The sequence below is a fragment of the Olea europaea genome, chromosome 22, assembly GCF_002742605.1.
Source record: "Olea europaea var. sylvestris chromosome 22, O_europaea_v1, whole genome shotgun sequence".
NCBI lineage: Eukaryota > Viridiplantae > Streptophyta > Magnoliopsida > Lamiales > Oleaceae > Olea > Olea europaea.
In genome coordinates this window covers 9,798,402-9,815,145 of record NC_036258.1, presented here as the reverse complement: position 1 = coordinate 9,815,145, position 16,744 = coordinate 9,798,402, and the positions used below count along the sequence as shown (strand labels likewise).

The window sequence follows — 16,744 nt, the reverse complement described above, 5'->3', positions numbered from 1 at the left end:
AAAAAAAAAAATTAAAGAAAGTGAGAAAAAGGACTAACCGAATGTGTTTGAAGTATTATGGATAGAATCCAATTTAGAGAAAATGAGGATATGGGGGCTTGAGGTGGAGATGAGTGTCGTGTGGCGGCTAGCATGTTAGTCTGTTTATGATTAATTTGGCTAAAAATATGATTAAGGAAAATTGCAGAATCAGTCTCCAGTTTATTGACAACAGCAAAAGGGTCCCATTTTATTTTATTTTTGAGTATGTATTCCAAAATCTCGTTTCGATTGCACCATAGTCCTCATTGGATGGAAAGACATCATAATGAAAAATGGGATTAATATATATATGTGTTTGTATGTGATAATTGATGCATTCACATAATTCCACATCCAATATGTATAAAGATTTCAGAGAAAAGAAAGATCATTCGTTAGTTTTTTCATTTTATTGTTAATAGAAAGAGAGAAAAAGTTAATTATTTGTGAATGAACACTTCTATGGCTTTCTTAATTATTTGTTTTTTTTGTGATGTTTCTCTTTTTGTTTTCTATTTGAATTGAGTCATGACATTTTTGCCCCTTCCATAGGAGACTTACGTTTAGATGGTTCTGTTCATTGAGGACCACAGTGCAACAAAAATGACAAATTGGGAATTTAAATTCCAATATTAATATATTGAGGATCCGTTTGTTACTATGTCAATATAGGGACTAACAATGCAATTCTACTAGCTAATTATTATTCCTGCTAGTTATGTTAAATGTGTGATTCTCACCTAAAAATTCTATTAGTAGCTGTTATATTATTATGAATTAATTTTCTAAGTCCGAATTAATTTTGAAAGAAGACTTAGCACTTTTAGAGTCAAATGCGCAAATTAACGGAATAATCCACCTTGCAAATACATGGCAATAATGTGACAAACATTTGGTAAGTTAATTATTGTATGGTACATGAACTATACGCTTTGTATCAAATTTATAAATGAACTTTATCCCGTATCAAAATAATACATGAACTCAACTTTGTATCCAAATCATATATGGACTTACAATTTTGTATTATCTTTCATCAGTCAATAGTAATTGAATAATTTATCAGTAAACTGAGTGCCTACATGAAAATGATTGTCATAAGAACACAACAAAATTCGAAGAGATTATTGGCGGACTTACAGTTGGTCCCGGTGGGTCACGTGACCCACCGACTAAAAAGGAATTTTTTTTTTTTTTTTTATGAAACAGAAATTGATAAAAATGGAAAAATTAAAAAAACCCTCCCACTTTCCAATTCATAGATCCTACGCCATCCCAAATTCCTATCCCCATATTCCACTACCAAATTGAAATTCAATGCAAGAAACGTTCCCACTTCCAATTCAATCCCGTCTCCAGGCTCGACGACCGCCAATTCGAGAAGCGAAACCCAACCATTTAATCCTCTCTTGTCGTCGCTGTTGACCGTTCGACTCCCTCCGTCGGCTATCCTACCACCACAAACGGCTGAAGACAGCAATACACTTGGAATTGTAAGGAGATTATTCTTGTTATGTGCTGAAATTTTATATATGAAATTTGGGATTCAATTTTTCAATTTATTATTCATGTTAATTGCAACCTGTTTCCCGTTACTTCATTTCCCATACATTTATTCTTGTTTTTTAGATTTTTGTTTAAGTTCTTAGATGGTTATGGTCTATAGAGAGAGAGGTCTATATGTGTTGAGAGTTTCTTATTTCCACACGAGTTATTTCTTATTAGATTTTTTCCATACTCTTCTATACACGCTCGAAACTGTTACTCTCGAAATTGTCAACATCATCCATCTTCATGTCTTTGATCTTTCTGCAATTTTATATACAAAAAACCGCATTATATTCTTGGAAATTCTCTGAATTGCGACTGAAAATAAAAGTTCTTTTTGTTGGAATTCTTGGAAAAGAGAGTAGAACTTCAAGGATGCTTACAGTGTTTGATAAAGCAGTGGCAAAGGGCCCCGAAGCTTTGAAGAATTTATACACGGATTCTACTTCATTTTCGGCCCTGAAAGATGGGTCTTACACATGCCCATTTCAAGAAATTCAGTTTCCAAAATAGAAAATAACTTACCAACATTATTTTGGTGAAAAAAAAGGAAAAAATAAAAAATGGAAGCCCATTTGTTCTTTGAGAGTTGTTCAAGTTCCAGAAAGCTGTTTTTGTTTGTAAATTGTAATCCAACTTCCATGGAGAGATTTAGGTGGCAGACTTACTGAAAAAATTGGCCAATTTCAAGCTTTAATTGGAAATTGGAATTATTGTTGTGTTTGCGACCTTGGGTGTCTTATTCTTGTTCACTGCTAATTTATGAAAATTATTCACGTCTCATTCGAATTGTGTTGATGATAAATGATGATACACAAATAATATAAATTATGGACTATTTTCGTACTGTAATTTGCTTTTTGTTAAATCTTTTTTTCTATTAGTTGAGATGTATACGTAGTGCTACCTACTCGCGCTGCCTCGCCATTCTATTGTATTGCTACTTTCTTCCAGTCCTCCATTGTCATTGGCCAGAGCATTAAGGTTAGTATAGCGTTCTGATTTTAATTCCCGTTTGGTGGCTCCAATCAATTTATGATTTTAGCGAATTTGTGATTTGTGAATATGTGATTTGTAAATTGTAAATTTATTGATGGATAATTAATTTGTGATTTGTGAGATTTAGTTGGCAAATGTATCAACAATTCAAAATAGATACTACATTATTAATGAGATTGTAATTTATGAAACCGTTAAGCGTAGTAACTTAAACCATTATTGATAGTAAGATTACTTTTTCACTTGAATTGATTCTTTTCATTATATATTTTTATCAGTTATGGAAAAGTACTTTAAACGTAAATCTGTGTTTCCTTGCAATGAGAAAAATCTTAATGAAAGAAATGTTCAAGTTAAAAGGGATGGACGTGACGTTGGAAATAAAAAGGATGACGAACTTGGTGATGAAATGAATGAAATTGGTGGAATTAATCTTTGAGACGTCCCAATTGAAACAAATACCAGGGATGTTGGGGATGAAAGGCTTGAATTTGATGTTGCATTGCTTCCTTTGGATCCTGGATTGAGGATTCCAATACAAAATTTTGATGCTAATGTTCGAGATGTAATTCGAAGAGCATATGTGCAAAGGGGTCCATGTCAGCCTCGCAATTATGAATTTTCACCCAAAAAAAGGCTAATAAAGATAGGCGATTTTGTGTTTCATGGTATAACGAATATCCTAGTTGGTTGGAATACAGTATAGCAAAAGATGTTGTATTATGCTTATACTGCTATCTTTTTAGCTCAAGTGATGGTTCATTTATTAATGGTGGATTCTCAAATTAGAAAAGAAAGGAAATTATTAGAAAACACGTTGGGGCACCAAGTAATGCACACAATTAGGCTCGGGTTCATTATGAATCATTCAAGAATCAAGAAAAAAGCATTCAATCGTGTTTCTTTAGACAATCACATCAAGCTCGAACAGAGTATCGAACTCGTTTGAATGCATCAATTTATTGTGTTCGGTTTCTTCTACGACAAGGGATGGCCTTTCGTGGACATGATGAATATGAAGATTCAAACAATGGAGTAAACTTTCTTGAACTATTACATTGGTTATGTGATCATAATGCTGAGATTGAAGCTGTTGCTTGACGAATGCACCTGAAAATCACAAATTCACATAGCCACAAGTTCAGAAAGATATTGTAAGTGCTATCGTTTCTGCAACTCTTTATTTGATTATCAAAGATGTGGGGGATAGCTTGTTTTCTATTATAGTTGATGATTCTCGAGACATTTCAGTGAAAGAGCAAATGTTAGATGTCATTTGTTATGTGAAGAATGGGCATGTATTGGAACATTTTATTGGTGTCACGCATGTTTCAAGTACCACAGTTGTTGCACTTAAGGCTGCAATTGATCAATTATTCTCCACACATAGCTTAAGTATATCTAATTTGAGAGGTCAAGGATATGATGGAGTGAGTAATATGCGAGGTGAGTACAATGGTCTCAAATCACTTATTTTGAAAGAAAACCTAAGTGCTTACTTCATTCATTGCTTTGCTCATCAACTTCAACTAACACTTGTAGCTATGGCACAAAAACATCCGAAAATTGAAGCTTTCTTCACTTTAGTACACAGATTGGTGAATATTGTTGGAGGATTGGCTAAGCGAAGTGATCTTATTTGAGAGAGAAAAAACTTAAAATTCTTGAAGCACTTAGTATCGGTGAAATATCAAGCGGACAAGGTCTCAACCAAGAAACTACTCTTAAGCGTTCTTGTGATACTCTTTGGGGCTCTTATTACAGTTGTTTGATTAACTTGATTATCATGTTTTTAGCCACCGTTGATGTTATTGAGGCAATTGCTACTGATACTACAAGTTCCGAAACAAGAGGTGATGCAAATATTTTATTGGAGACAATGTTAAAATTTGAATTTGCATTTAAGTTACATCTCATGAAAAAGATTTTGGGAATTTCAAATGAATTGTCGAAAGCATTATAAAGAAAAGATCAAGATATTGTCAATGCCATGAAATTGGTGAAATTATGTAAAGTACAGATGCAAACCATGAAGGATGATAGATGGGATTCTTTTTTTTGGAATGATTTGTTCATTCTGTGAAGCTCATGAGATCAATATTCCAAACATGGATGATATGTTCATAACTGTAGGCTGTTCACGACAGACTACAGTGACAAATTTGTATCACTATCGTATGGAAATGTTTTATGCCATCACTGACATGCAATTTCAAGAATTGAATGATTGTTTTTCTGAGGTGAATAGTGATTTACTCTTTTATATTGCGTGGTCATGTCCAAATAATTCATTTGCAGCTTTTAACAAAAACAAATTGATTTGACTATGCGGGTATTATGCAGTAGATTTTGACACAATAGATATATCAAAATTTGATGATCAATTAGATACATATATTCTTGACATGCGCACTGATTAAGATTTTGAAGGATTACAAGGCCTTGGTGATCTAGCACAAAAATTGTTTGCGAAAAATAAGCATGAAGTGTATCCATTAGTTTTCGAACTTGTGACATTAGCCTTAGTTCTTCCCATGGCTATTGCTACAGTCGAGAGATAATTTTCTGCAACGACTTACGTAAAAATTATCTGCACAATCGAATTGGAAATCAATGGCTGAATGATAGTTTGATTGCATATATTGTGAAAGATGTATTTGACAATATGAAAAGGGTTGTAATTATGGAATGTTATCAAAATATGAAAACTCGTAGAGAACAATTGTAATAAAATATCGAATAGATAAATTTTTCCGTAACTTTTGTACAAGTTATATTGTGCCCCACTAACTCCAAATGTCTACGTCCGCCACAGAGATTGAGGAACATTTTCTTCAACAACCATTTTAAGGTTATGAGGAAATGCATCATGGCTTTCACGTTGAGAGGGTCGATTAATTTGGGAACAAATTGATAAGAAATGTGGTTAAATAAAATAAAAGAAAATGTTCCCTCAATCTCTTCAAAGCGTATTGTGTACTTCTAAAATAAAATTTGATTTAAATTCCTAAAAAATGTAATTTATGTAATTTAAATGACGTTGTTTGGTAATGTCATGTATCCACCTTGACATTTCCATGTAGGCCCTTCGTTTGCCACATGAATGGTTTCGTTAATTTTGAAATATGGGAGTTTTATGTATGAATGAGATATAAATTTGTGAGTACATGCATAATTTTGATACGAAACTAAGTTCACTTGTAATTTTGAACAAGGAATAAAGTTGGTACATAAGCATTTGTAAAATTCTTGCAGTGAGAATTATGTAGTAATTAATAATGATATTGAAATAATCTTGCTTTGTCTATATTGAATCATAATTGATTCTAATCAAAAGTGTACAACGTCTATAGTTTTAGGCAAGATAATTTCCTACTTCTACTAAGGAAATTAAAATAAAGAAACTAATAGAATCTTAATCTAAAAGAAATTAGAAATTATATTCTAATCAATTAAAAAAACTAGAAATCCTACTCTAAACTAGAAATAAGAATTAGAAGATAAAACATATTATAACTAGAAAAGAAAACTAAAAAAAGATAAAAGCAACTACAAAATATAAATCACAATTTTAGTAGGAAACTGCTAATCATGATTATGTAACTGCTAATCATGATTATGTAGGACATCATTAAAGAATAATCGATTCACCAATAAGACTGCTTTTGAAGTCACGTACATTAATGTTTCAGGGCATACTGTAGATTAGATTCTACTCCCTAGTATCAATTTTAATACAAAAGAGCTTGCTGAATATGTTTAAAGAATTCATCACGAGGTAAAACAAAGTTTAGAATATGCTAATCTTCATTACAAGACTAATGCAGACCAACATTGACCACTTGAGTTGTTCAAAGAAGGTGATTTGGCGGTGATCCATCTCCGAAAAATCATTTTCCTGTTGGTAAATACAATAAGCTTATAGATAAGACGACTGATTATTTTTGCATTCTTCAAAAGATTGGCGATAATGCTTACAATATTGACCTCTTGGTTGATATGAACATTTTCAATACTTTCAATGTTACTGATAGCTTTGATTATTATCCTCCAAATGAGTTTTCCTCATTGTCACCAAAGTCGAGGACGAGTTTTTATTCAAGTGTAGGGGATTAATGCAATACATTACAACTATAGCTAATGGTTTCCTACTACAATTGTGAAATTACCTATGTTTTGATTATATTTTCAATTATATTCATTTATCCTAGTTTTCTCGTATAGTTGTGGTATGACTTTTATATATTATTTTATTAAGAGTATAGTTTCAATTTTTCAGTAGTAGTAAAAGTAGGAAATAATTTTGTCTATTAATAAAAATGGCATTGTACACCTTTTTACAATAATAATTATTATTCAATATATACAAAGCAAGATTATTCCAAATCATTCTTATTTGTCACATAATTCTTACTACAAGAATTCATATACCTCAATTGTAAGAAATAAGCAATACCAGTTTTGCTCTAATACTACATGTTAAAAATTTACCCAGTTGTTATAACACGGTGATAAATCTATACTACTTGTTATGAATATTAAAGACAAGATACAGGCTTTGTGAAAAAAAAAACATAAGATTTACATGAAAATCAAATACAGAACATATCACAATAGATACAGAGAATTCAATTTATTAAAAGTAAGAAGTTATAATATGTTAGACTAGATCTCACAAGACTCTCCTGAATATTTTTATCTGCGAGTCTCTCTATAAATCAAAATCCACTTGGATCACTCTCGGAATATATCAAATAAATATGGATAATACACCACATATTTATAATACAAGAGATCTCTAACATACTAGGAGAATTAATACAAACAAGAGTCTAACGAAAGGTGAAATCCTATGATAATAGTAAAACTAATAACGGAGTATTTGAGTCGAAAAAGGAGGGAAAAATTGCAAAAAGTGCTAGCCCTTCTCCTTATCCGTATTGGACTCCTTCAATATCTTCAAGTCTACTATCAACTTCTAGTAGTCCTCCAACAGTATTTTCAATCAAATACTCAACAAGAATTCGGGTCACAACTCAATTATAACAAACTGCACATTTGCATTAAGTTCACTACAATGAATAAAATATAACTTTTCAACAAACTATAAAATAATTTTCCAAACAAAAAATTCTGCCTCTTCCACAAAGCCCCTATGGGTAAACTCAACAACTTTGAATTGAATCTAAGCATTACTTACAAACAAAATTACCTTGGGCATTAAACTTGCTTGAATAACCGCGAACAACAAAACCATCAAACGTTCATGTATAGTTTTTGAGATAAAGTTCATATACCATTCGTATAATTAGCTTATCAAGTGTCTAACTTTAAGACTTTGTCATTTTGTCAGACGAGCTTGTATACTCCTTTGAACTCCAAAAGGCCCACTTTTCCATCCCCATTTTTTATCCACGCTTTAGAAGAATTTGAGTGCTGACTTCTTTTCCTCTTCACTTGCTCTGTAGTCATAATTAGCTCTTGCAATTCTTCTCATCCCTTACATCTCTCTCTTGAAAAATAGTTTAACAATTCCTTCATTGATTAAAGCAGAGGAAATGTTTGAGAAGATTTGACTTAGAAGTTCTACTTAAGACTAGCAACTTGGACAAAAAGAAACGAGTACGAGCATAAACATATTAATAGAATTTTCACATCTTCTATTATTTTGAAAAAACTATTTAGAACATGGTTAAGCCGAATAAAAATTCACTTCTAAATAACTTTTGTCTTCAAATTAAAAGATTTCTCTACCCATTAAAATGCTCCCGAGTCCTGACTCAAATTTAATAATGGATGTTCTCAAATTATTATTGAAAACGAGAGCCTGGGAATCAAATGACAGAACAACTAGGAGCAATATCATAATAGACTCAGAGACGGAGCTAGCATTTGGTGAGGCTGTACGGCCGCCCATGCTGGCTCCACCAAGAAAAAAATTATATAAGAATTTTGAAGTTAAATAAGTTAAATGCAGACTCTAGACTAAAGTTGGTTCTTGCCCTTATTATTTTAAATTGTATCGAATTATATTTTCATATAGATATGTGCTTTTTAAGTTTTAGTGCATTTATATATTGATTGGAGATTCTTTTAATATAAATTAAGTAAATATTAGTAAACAATCTTGCTATATTGAGTGGTTGTTTGATGAATACTCGACGTTCCACCCTAGTTCACTTAAGCGGCTGGATTCGTCCTTGATTATAGACTTATATTTCAAGAGCACATCCATGTTTTACTATACCAGCCTGCAGGGGCAGAGCCAGGATAAAAATTCAGTGCGGGCACAAATCTTATCGACGCTGAACGTCGAGTTTTTATAGGGCAATACTATTTTCAATTTAATTCACAATTTCATAATATCACAGGGCAATACTGATTCCAGAATTCCCACTTCACAATTCACACTTCACAGTGCAATTTCACAATTTATATTTTCTCACTAGTCACTTCACAATTCACAGCACAATTCACAATTTCTCATGATATACTCATCCGAATCTTAACAGTTTGATATGGAATTTGAAAATGACACTACACCTCTAGGGTGGAAACACATTCATAATCACCACCATGTTTCCAAATAGCAGCAGTTGTATCAAAACTTCTTGTCACTAACAATTTGCCAAATGCAGATACTTGCAGGGTGCAAGAACATGTACTTAGAGTTAGAGTTACATAGAAAATGAAGTAAACAACATTAATTGAAAAAAGAATCTACAAATTACAATGGCACAACTCTAAAGAATAAAGATGCAGAGTCGCAGACACTCAATAATCAAATTAAATCTAAAGTCGAGTTCGGCCTCACCTTCTTCTTCTTTAGTTCTTCACTTCTTCTGAGAATCGTTGGCGTCTCCTTCTGCAACTGCTATAACTCGTAAATGCCGTCTACAGTTCAAACATACAGCAAACAAGGACTGAAAAGTAGGGAAGGAAGAGGCGAAGACAGCACCAGGACTGGAAGGAGTAGGCGGCGGTAGAGAAGGCATAGTGGATCTATGGTTTGCGGATGGAAATATGGAATGAATGAAATCGAAGGGATTGATTGTTAAAACTTCAAATGGTTAATGTATTAGGTAAATTAATGGGCTTCACTTCTTGCTGGACCAGGACATTTGGAGAGTTCAAATAAAAAAAAAATATGGGCCTCTGTGATTGGTGGCCCAAAGGTTCAGTGCGGGCATTTGCCGCACTGGACCTCATTGGGATCCGCCCCTACCAGCCTGTCACACTATAGCTCTAGCCATGTTGAAAGTCATTAACTTAACCGCAATTGGATTCAGATGCTAGGTTAACAAGTTCTCAAAGTGATGCGCACTATAGTTCTCGATGAGTGGCCTTTCTTTGCTCTTCCACAGAGTGAAGCATCGAGCCATGCTTCTTTCGAATAAGAACCGTTTTCGGATAGCTGTCTCAAATTCTAGTTTATTTTTTGCTTATTCCTTTCTAGATGTGAGGGCATCTTTTTGAATAGAGGGCCTAAGATTCTAGGAAGAAAGTTTTTCCCAAGGTTCTGCCCGAAATTTGGATTCGATTCATAACTAAGAGAGTGAAGACCGAATAATCCTTGAACAAAAAATGCAACAAAACAAATCCCTCCTTGAATCATATGTTAACTAATTAATTTTATTTTTTTTACTCATATACTCATAATATTGGTTGTTTGTTTTATTGATAATTTTAAGTTTGTTTCCTTTTATAGTGTAAGAATATTAGACAAGTATTTAAACTTTGAATTTCTCATATATTTTCATCTGTCAAATCAATATTTAAAAAGACATAAAAAATAAGATTCCATTTTTCATATCATGAAAAATTATAACTCTAATAATGTGTTATTTTTTATTTTCATTAAAGAGGATATTTTATGATTAGGGTTTTATGATTTTAGTTAAAGATGATGTTTTATAATTATTAGAATTTTAGTCAAACACAAATTCTAAAGGAATATCAAAAGGTTTAAAAGAATTTATGAAAATAAACATTAGTGAATTTAGAACAATATATTTTTATTTAATTTTATATATGTCTACTTATGTAAATTTACATAAGATAAAAAATATAACGTAATATATCTTTTTAAAACTAGATGTATATATAAAAATTGTGGATGTAAATAGCGGTACCCTTTATATTAAAGGTAATAATTGATTCAACCACCTCTTTTTTTTTTTTTAATTATGATTTAAAGGGTAGAAATGACAATTTACATGAATTTAACGCATTTAGTACCTTTTTTGACAGTGCTTTCTAGAAATAATACAAAGATAATAGAATAAAAAATTTAACATGCACAATGGTTTCTATCAAAATCTAGTAAAATTAAAAAATAAAATCGATACGAGATAGGTGCATAATATTTTAGAAAGTAATAGTTGCAATACAATACTCGTGTAGAACTCCAATCTAAGTACACAAATGTTTTGTGCAATTGATGCTTTCTACCCTATAAAGAAACAAACACATCAAAGCTCGGGCACTAGAGTCACCACAAAAAAAAAAAAAAAAACACACACACACACACACACTTCAAAGCCCCTTAAAGCAGCATGAATCTAGATCCTCCAACCCTTGTCGAGAATGTACGTTCCCCCATGGCATTTATTGAAGCAGAATCTGGTTTCATAAGATTGTACACATAGAGCCAGAGATATTTCCAATGGTCAAGGCCAGTTCAAATGCTTTAAATGCTGCATTCCATTTGTCCTGAAGATATAATAAGAAAAAATTCCAAGTTGTCCCAGTTTATTAAGATTTTTTTTTTTTAAAGCATATAACAACTTAAGAATGAAAAAACTGACCAATTTATGTGCTGGAACAATTGCTGTTGAAGCACTGGGGCCTGGATTTGGATGATGTACAGAGTATGAACTGTATGTCTGCTTCTAAAAAAATTAAAATTAAAATTGTCAGGAAAAATTTATTTTATTCTTCATGTAAAATTGGTAAGTTGCTTGTTAAATTATGTGACTAGTCTTTGATCTATTTAGATTTCTTCAATATAAGCTAAAGAAGATATTGTATGATAGTATGTACAAATCTCAAATTTTTGTATTAGCAATTTATTTAGTGTCAAACCCAAAATTATGTAGCAATAAATTGTCAAAATTAACACGCTGAAAATCAAAGATATTTTTGCATGAACAATCGACACATCGAGAATGGCCAGGGCAACCTCAAATGCTTTAAACGCTACATTCCATTCTTTTTTGAAAATATAATATGAAAAATATCCAAGTCGTCCAAATTTAGCAAGATTTGTTTAAGTATATAAAAACACAACAATGCATAAAATTTACCTGATTATGAATTGATCCTAGCGATGGCTGCCAAAAAAAAAAAAAAAAATTATTACGAAAACTTTACTTTATTCTTCATGCCAAATTGGTAAGTTCTTCGTTAAATTATGTGATAATTCTTTAATTTATTTAGATTTCCTCAATATAAGTTAAAGAAAATATAGTACGATAGTTCGTATATACAATTCTCAAATTTTGTACTAGAAATTTGTTTAGTGTCGAACACAACTTTGTCAAGCAATAAATAGCCAAAATTAACACGCAGAAAATCAAAGATACGTTTGCATGAACAATCAAAGTGTCGAGAATGTCAAGGCTACCTCAAATGCATTAAATGTGAGATTCCATTTTTTTTTTTTTGGCTAAAAATATAATATGAAAAATTTCCAAGTCGTCCCAGTTTAGCAAGAGTTTTTCACGTATATAAAAACTTAAGAATGAAGAAAACTAACCTCTTTACATTCTATAAGAAGTGAAGGTACAGTTCGTTGACACGAAAAAATTATTAGGAAAACTTTACTTTATTCTTCATGTCAAATTGGTAAGTTCTTCAATAAATTGTGTGACAAGTCTTTGATTTATTTAGATTTCCTAAATATAAGCTAAAGAAAATATTGTATGATAGTTCATATGTACAAATCTCAAATTTTGTACTAGAATTTTGTTTTGTGCCAAACAAAACTTTGTCAAGCAATAAATTGCCAAAATCAACATGCAGAAAATCAAAGACATGTTTGCGTGAACAATCAAAGTGTCGAGAATGTCATGGCCACCTCAAATGCTTTAAATGCTACATTCTTTTTTTTTTTTTTCCATAAAAATATAATATGAAAAATTTCCAAGTCGTCCCAATTTAGCAAGAGTTTTTCACGTATATAAAAACTTAAGAATGAAGAAAATTGACCTTTGCTTTACGAAGTGAGGGTAGAGGTTCGTGCCGCGAAAAAAATTATGAGGAAAACTTTACCTTTTTTCTTCATGTCAAATTGGTAAGTTCATCAGTAAATTATGTGCCAAGTCTTTGATTCATTCAGACTTTATCAACATAAGCTAAAGATGATATTGTACGATAATTCATATGTACAAATTGCAAATTTTGTACTAGAAATTAATTTATTGTCGAACACAACTTTGTCAAGTAATAAATTGCCAAAATTATCACGCAGAAAATCATAGACATTTTTGCATTAACATTCAAAGTGTTGAGAATGGCTTGGGCTACCTCAAATGCCTTAAATGCTACCTTCCATTTATTCTTAAAGTATAATACGGTAAAAATTAGTAGTTGTCCCAGTTTAGTACTATTATTTTTCATGTATATTAAAACTGAAAAATGCGTGCTGGAGTAATTGATGTTGAAGATGTCTCGAGCTTAAAATATTGAAGATGGTAGACCTAATTGACACCTCTATTGAATGAAAATTAACTTTTATAGGACATTATCAAAATATTTTAGACATTACCTTGTCTTGATTAATCCCTGTTGGATTTGCTGAATCGACTCTGACTTGGAGCAATGTGTAGGTGTCCAAAAACTGAGCGTAACCATTGTGATTGTGATCACATTTAGAAGACAGATAACAATCACGGCATAGGGTGAAAGAGCAACCCACACCCACACATGAGAAAAATATTCCCGGTGTAAAGTTATCACAAAAACTGCAAAATGGCCTTCCGCTTTTCATGATGTAGTATAAAGTCATTACCTCCCAGAAATCCAGTGATCCATTCCTATTTTTGTCTAACTTCTTGAAAAAGGAATGACTATTAATCCCGGAATGACATTTCTGACTCGTGAATTCTAGGTACTCCCCCAGATCAATCCGGCCATCGCTATTACTGTCCAATGAATTGAAGAATTTAGATGCTAAAGCCTGAACATGTTGAGAGCCTGCCTTATAGTGAGCTTTTGCAATATCGTGCAATTCTTCCATCTCTCTCTCTCTCTCTCTCACTACAAATAGTTCAAATAGAGGATAGAAAATGGGCATGCAGGGGGGGTCTTCCAGAGAATATTTAAGCGATAAAAAGAGAGTATCATCCCGAGTCAATGGCTCTCAACACGTGTGGAAATAAGCCCCAGTGGAGCCACTTTTATTTTATTTTATTTAATTATTTTTTTCCCGTCAAGAACTATTGGAAGGGGAAAACGAACTTTGTATCTTGTGACTACTACAGTTGACTTGAGAATCTTTGAAAGTTGCCATAATTGATCATTTTTTGCACCAAGCCCTTTAATTCAAAGTGAACAATAATCACATATTTCATAGGATCGTCAACTTTTTTAACCACATACGAATATAGATATAGATGGCAGGTTTAGTACTTGATCTAATCATCTTAAGCTTTGAATGGCTTTACTAATTGAATAATGTAATTTAACATTATCGGTGCTACACTATGATCACTTTAGTCGTCATTATGTAATAGATTCAATTAAACCACGTTTGGTTCCGATTAAATCTGATTTTTAATCTCAAGTCATGATTCACAATTAATTTTGATCACACATTTTCTGAGACCCATAACTTTTCAATTATACATTTCTTTAATTTTTATCAAAACTGACTTCAAATTTTATTATAAACTACATCAAATGGGACTTAAATGTAGAATTATGTAATTGTATTACTCATTTAATTTTACTTAATCCCTATTTGGTAGGGATTAAAATTAAAATTTTAATTTAGGTTTAAGTCAACTATAAATTTAACTACATATTTAATGAGATTCACAACTTTTCAACTATATATTGCATTGGCTTTTATTAAAATTTATTAAAAATATAATTTTAATCCCGATAAACAGGAACTTAATATCATCTTGATTATTTTATAATATCAATAATAGCATTAATCTCCGTGATTACTAGTATATTTGCTATTTGGATTCGATTGGAAAAATTAAATGAATCAATTGTAGATGCTACGTTTTTCTATCTTTAAATTAAAAATCTCAATAGAAAACTTTTTGGAACTTTCCATCAAGTTTTCTAATTGGATTATTCCAGATTACCAGGGGCGCATTCTAGTTTACCAGGGGCGCCCCTGCTATAGAGGGCCCATGTGGCCCCGTACACCAAGGCCTTTCCAATTTTGTTAAATCTTTTAATTAAATTTAAAAATTTCAAAGAAACTTCGCAGAAACTCTTGGAACCTTTTTGACCAAAAAGTATTTGAAAACTTGAATTAACAATTGAACATTATTATGGATTTTTTTGCCCCATTTTGACAATCATTATTCTTTAAAAAAATGTTTTGAATAGTGATTTTTAGGAGAATATGTGATGAAAAAGTAAAATATTTTATTGTGTGAATGTATATTTGAAAATGACTGTGTATAAAAAATGAATTTTGAAATAATAGTTATCAAATATGGGATTCAGGAAACAACTCTCAGAGATCTTTTTTCCTTTTGGAAGATACAGGAGCGAAATAATCATCCTATTGATATTGGAAGACCCAACGGATTCTTCCAATGTATCATTTTTGGGTCCAATGGAATTCATAAGTATAGGAAGAAAGCCCTCTCAAATAGAGATTTTTTCTTTCGACCATATTTCGATTGTTAATACGATATATAAGGATCGCTACTACAAAGAGTATTACACCCTTGATCGTGAAATATCGATTGCTTGTTGACCTCTGTGAATTGCGTGAAAGTAGGATACTCCAAATTCGGGGTCAAAGAGTTTTAGAAAACGTTCTTGGTGGAAATAAGTGTGAATGAAAGATCCCATTGAATTGAATTGGGTCCATGAATCTAAGAAATAGTGGTAAGCTTCGACTAAAAATAAACATAATTCATAACTGTACTTCTTATACTGCAAAAAGACTAGAATGTATTACATTGGTGTGCGGCGTGGCAGCAGGGAGGTGGTGGGTCATGAAACAGAGCTGATGACGTGAGAAATGTGTGAAGTGGAATATCCAATCGGTGCAGTTTGAGAGAGAATGGCCAAATTGGATGTCTTGTGGTGAGAGAAATAGGGTAATATCATGTGTAAGAAATGACAGCAGATCATGGTGTTTTGGTGGATATTACAGCACACTTTCATGTATGGACTGATGAACTGGATGGGTAAGGGAAGCAGGATAACCCTCCAAAATCACCTCTAACCATCGATAGGATGCTTTAAACAGATCATCGATAGGATTATCAGTGCCACACTATGATCATTTGAGTTGTCATTACGTAATAGACTCAATTAAGCCCACGTTTAGTTCTGATTAAATTCTGATTTTAATTTCAAGTCAAAGTTCAAAATTAATTTAAACTATACATCTATGGGACCCACAACTACACATTTCATTTATTTTTATCAAAATTTACTCAAAAATTGATTTTAAACTACATTAAAAATGTAGAATTATGTAATTGTACTTCTCATTTAATTTTATTTAATCCCTACCAAAATTTAGATTTAAATTTAAGCCAAATTTTGCAATTAATTTAATTACATGTTTAATGAGATTCACAACTTTTCAACTATGCATTTCATCAATTTTTATCAAAATTTATTAAAAATATAATTTTAGTCCCTAGCAAACATAAACTTAATAGCATCTAGATTGATTTTATAATATCAATGATCAAAAATAGAGTAATGCTATTTAATTCCACTTTGATTATAATCTCAACTTAGGTGGCGTTAATGTGTCATTAAATAATCTGTGAAATTAAATAAATAATTTAATTTCATCTTTCATTCAGTCTATCATCATGCGCCGCCCAAACTGGAGTTGTAACCTCAGTGAAACTGTATAACATTATTCTGATAAATAATATTAGTCTCTGTGATTACTAATGTATTGGCTACGTGAATTGGATTAAATGCTCACGTGGATGAGCTGGAATCCACATAGAGGCGG

General features: G+C 31.8%; 1 protein-coding gene and 1 long non-coding RNA gene across 3 annotated transcripts; one reads left to right on the top strand and one right to left on the bottom strand.

The window, feature by feature from the left end:
* The first annotated feature begins 1,269 nt into the window (after window positions 1-1,269).
* LOC111371665 lies at window positions 1,270-2,797 on the top strand. Its single transcript, XR_002698623.1, has 2 exons — window positions 1,270-1,514; window positions 2,454-2,797. It is a non-coding gene; the product is annotated as an uncharacterized LOC111371665 (long non-coding RNA).
* An 8,096-nt stretch (window positions 2,798-10,893) lies between these two features.
* On the bottom strand, window positions 10,894-13,878 carry LOC111371664. Of its 2 annotated transcripts, XM_022993782.1 has the most exons (4): window positions 13,337-13,876; window positions 11,874-11,900; window positions 11,376-11,459; window positions 10,894-11,280 (listed from the first exon to the last, which is right to left on the bottom strand). In XM_022993782.1, the coding sequence occupies exons 1-4, from the start codon at window positions 13,862-13,864 to the stop codon at window positions 11,197-11,199; spliced, it is 723 nt and encodes a 240-aa protein (XP_022849550.1). In that variant the 5' UTR covers window positions 13,865-13,876; the 3' UTR covers window positions 10,894-11,196. The 2 variants fall into 2 exon arrangements, with proteins under 2 accessions (XP_022849550.1, XP_022849551.1); XM_022993783.1 differs by lacking the exon at window positions 11,874-11,900 and having other exon boundaries at window positions 13,337-13,878.
* Between the last annotated feature and the right edge of the window lie 2,866 nt (window positions 13,879-16,744).

What these genes read in the sequence shown, in the direction of transcription:
- LOC111371664 (XM_022993782.1), bottom strand. Translation starts at nt 13,864, where the DNA reads ATGCCCATTTTCTATCCTCTATTTGAACTATTTGTAGTGAGAGAGAGA. An exon ending in CAGGGATTAATCAAGACAAG is followed by an intron (nt 11,901 to 13,336) that starts GTAATGTCTAAA and finishes TTTTTTTGGCAG; the next exon opens with CCATCGCTAGGATCAATTCA. An exon ending in TAGGATCAATTCATAATCAG is followed by an intron (nt 11,460 to 11,873) that starts GTAAATTTTATG and finishes TAATTTTTTTAG; the next exon opens with AAGCAGACATACAGTTCATA.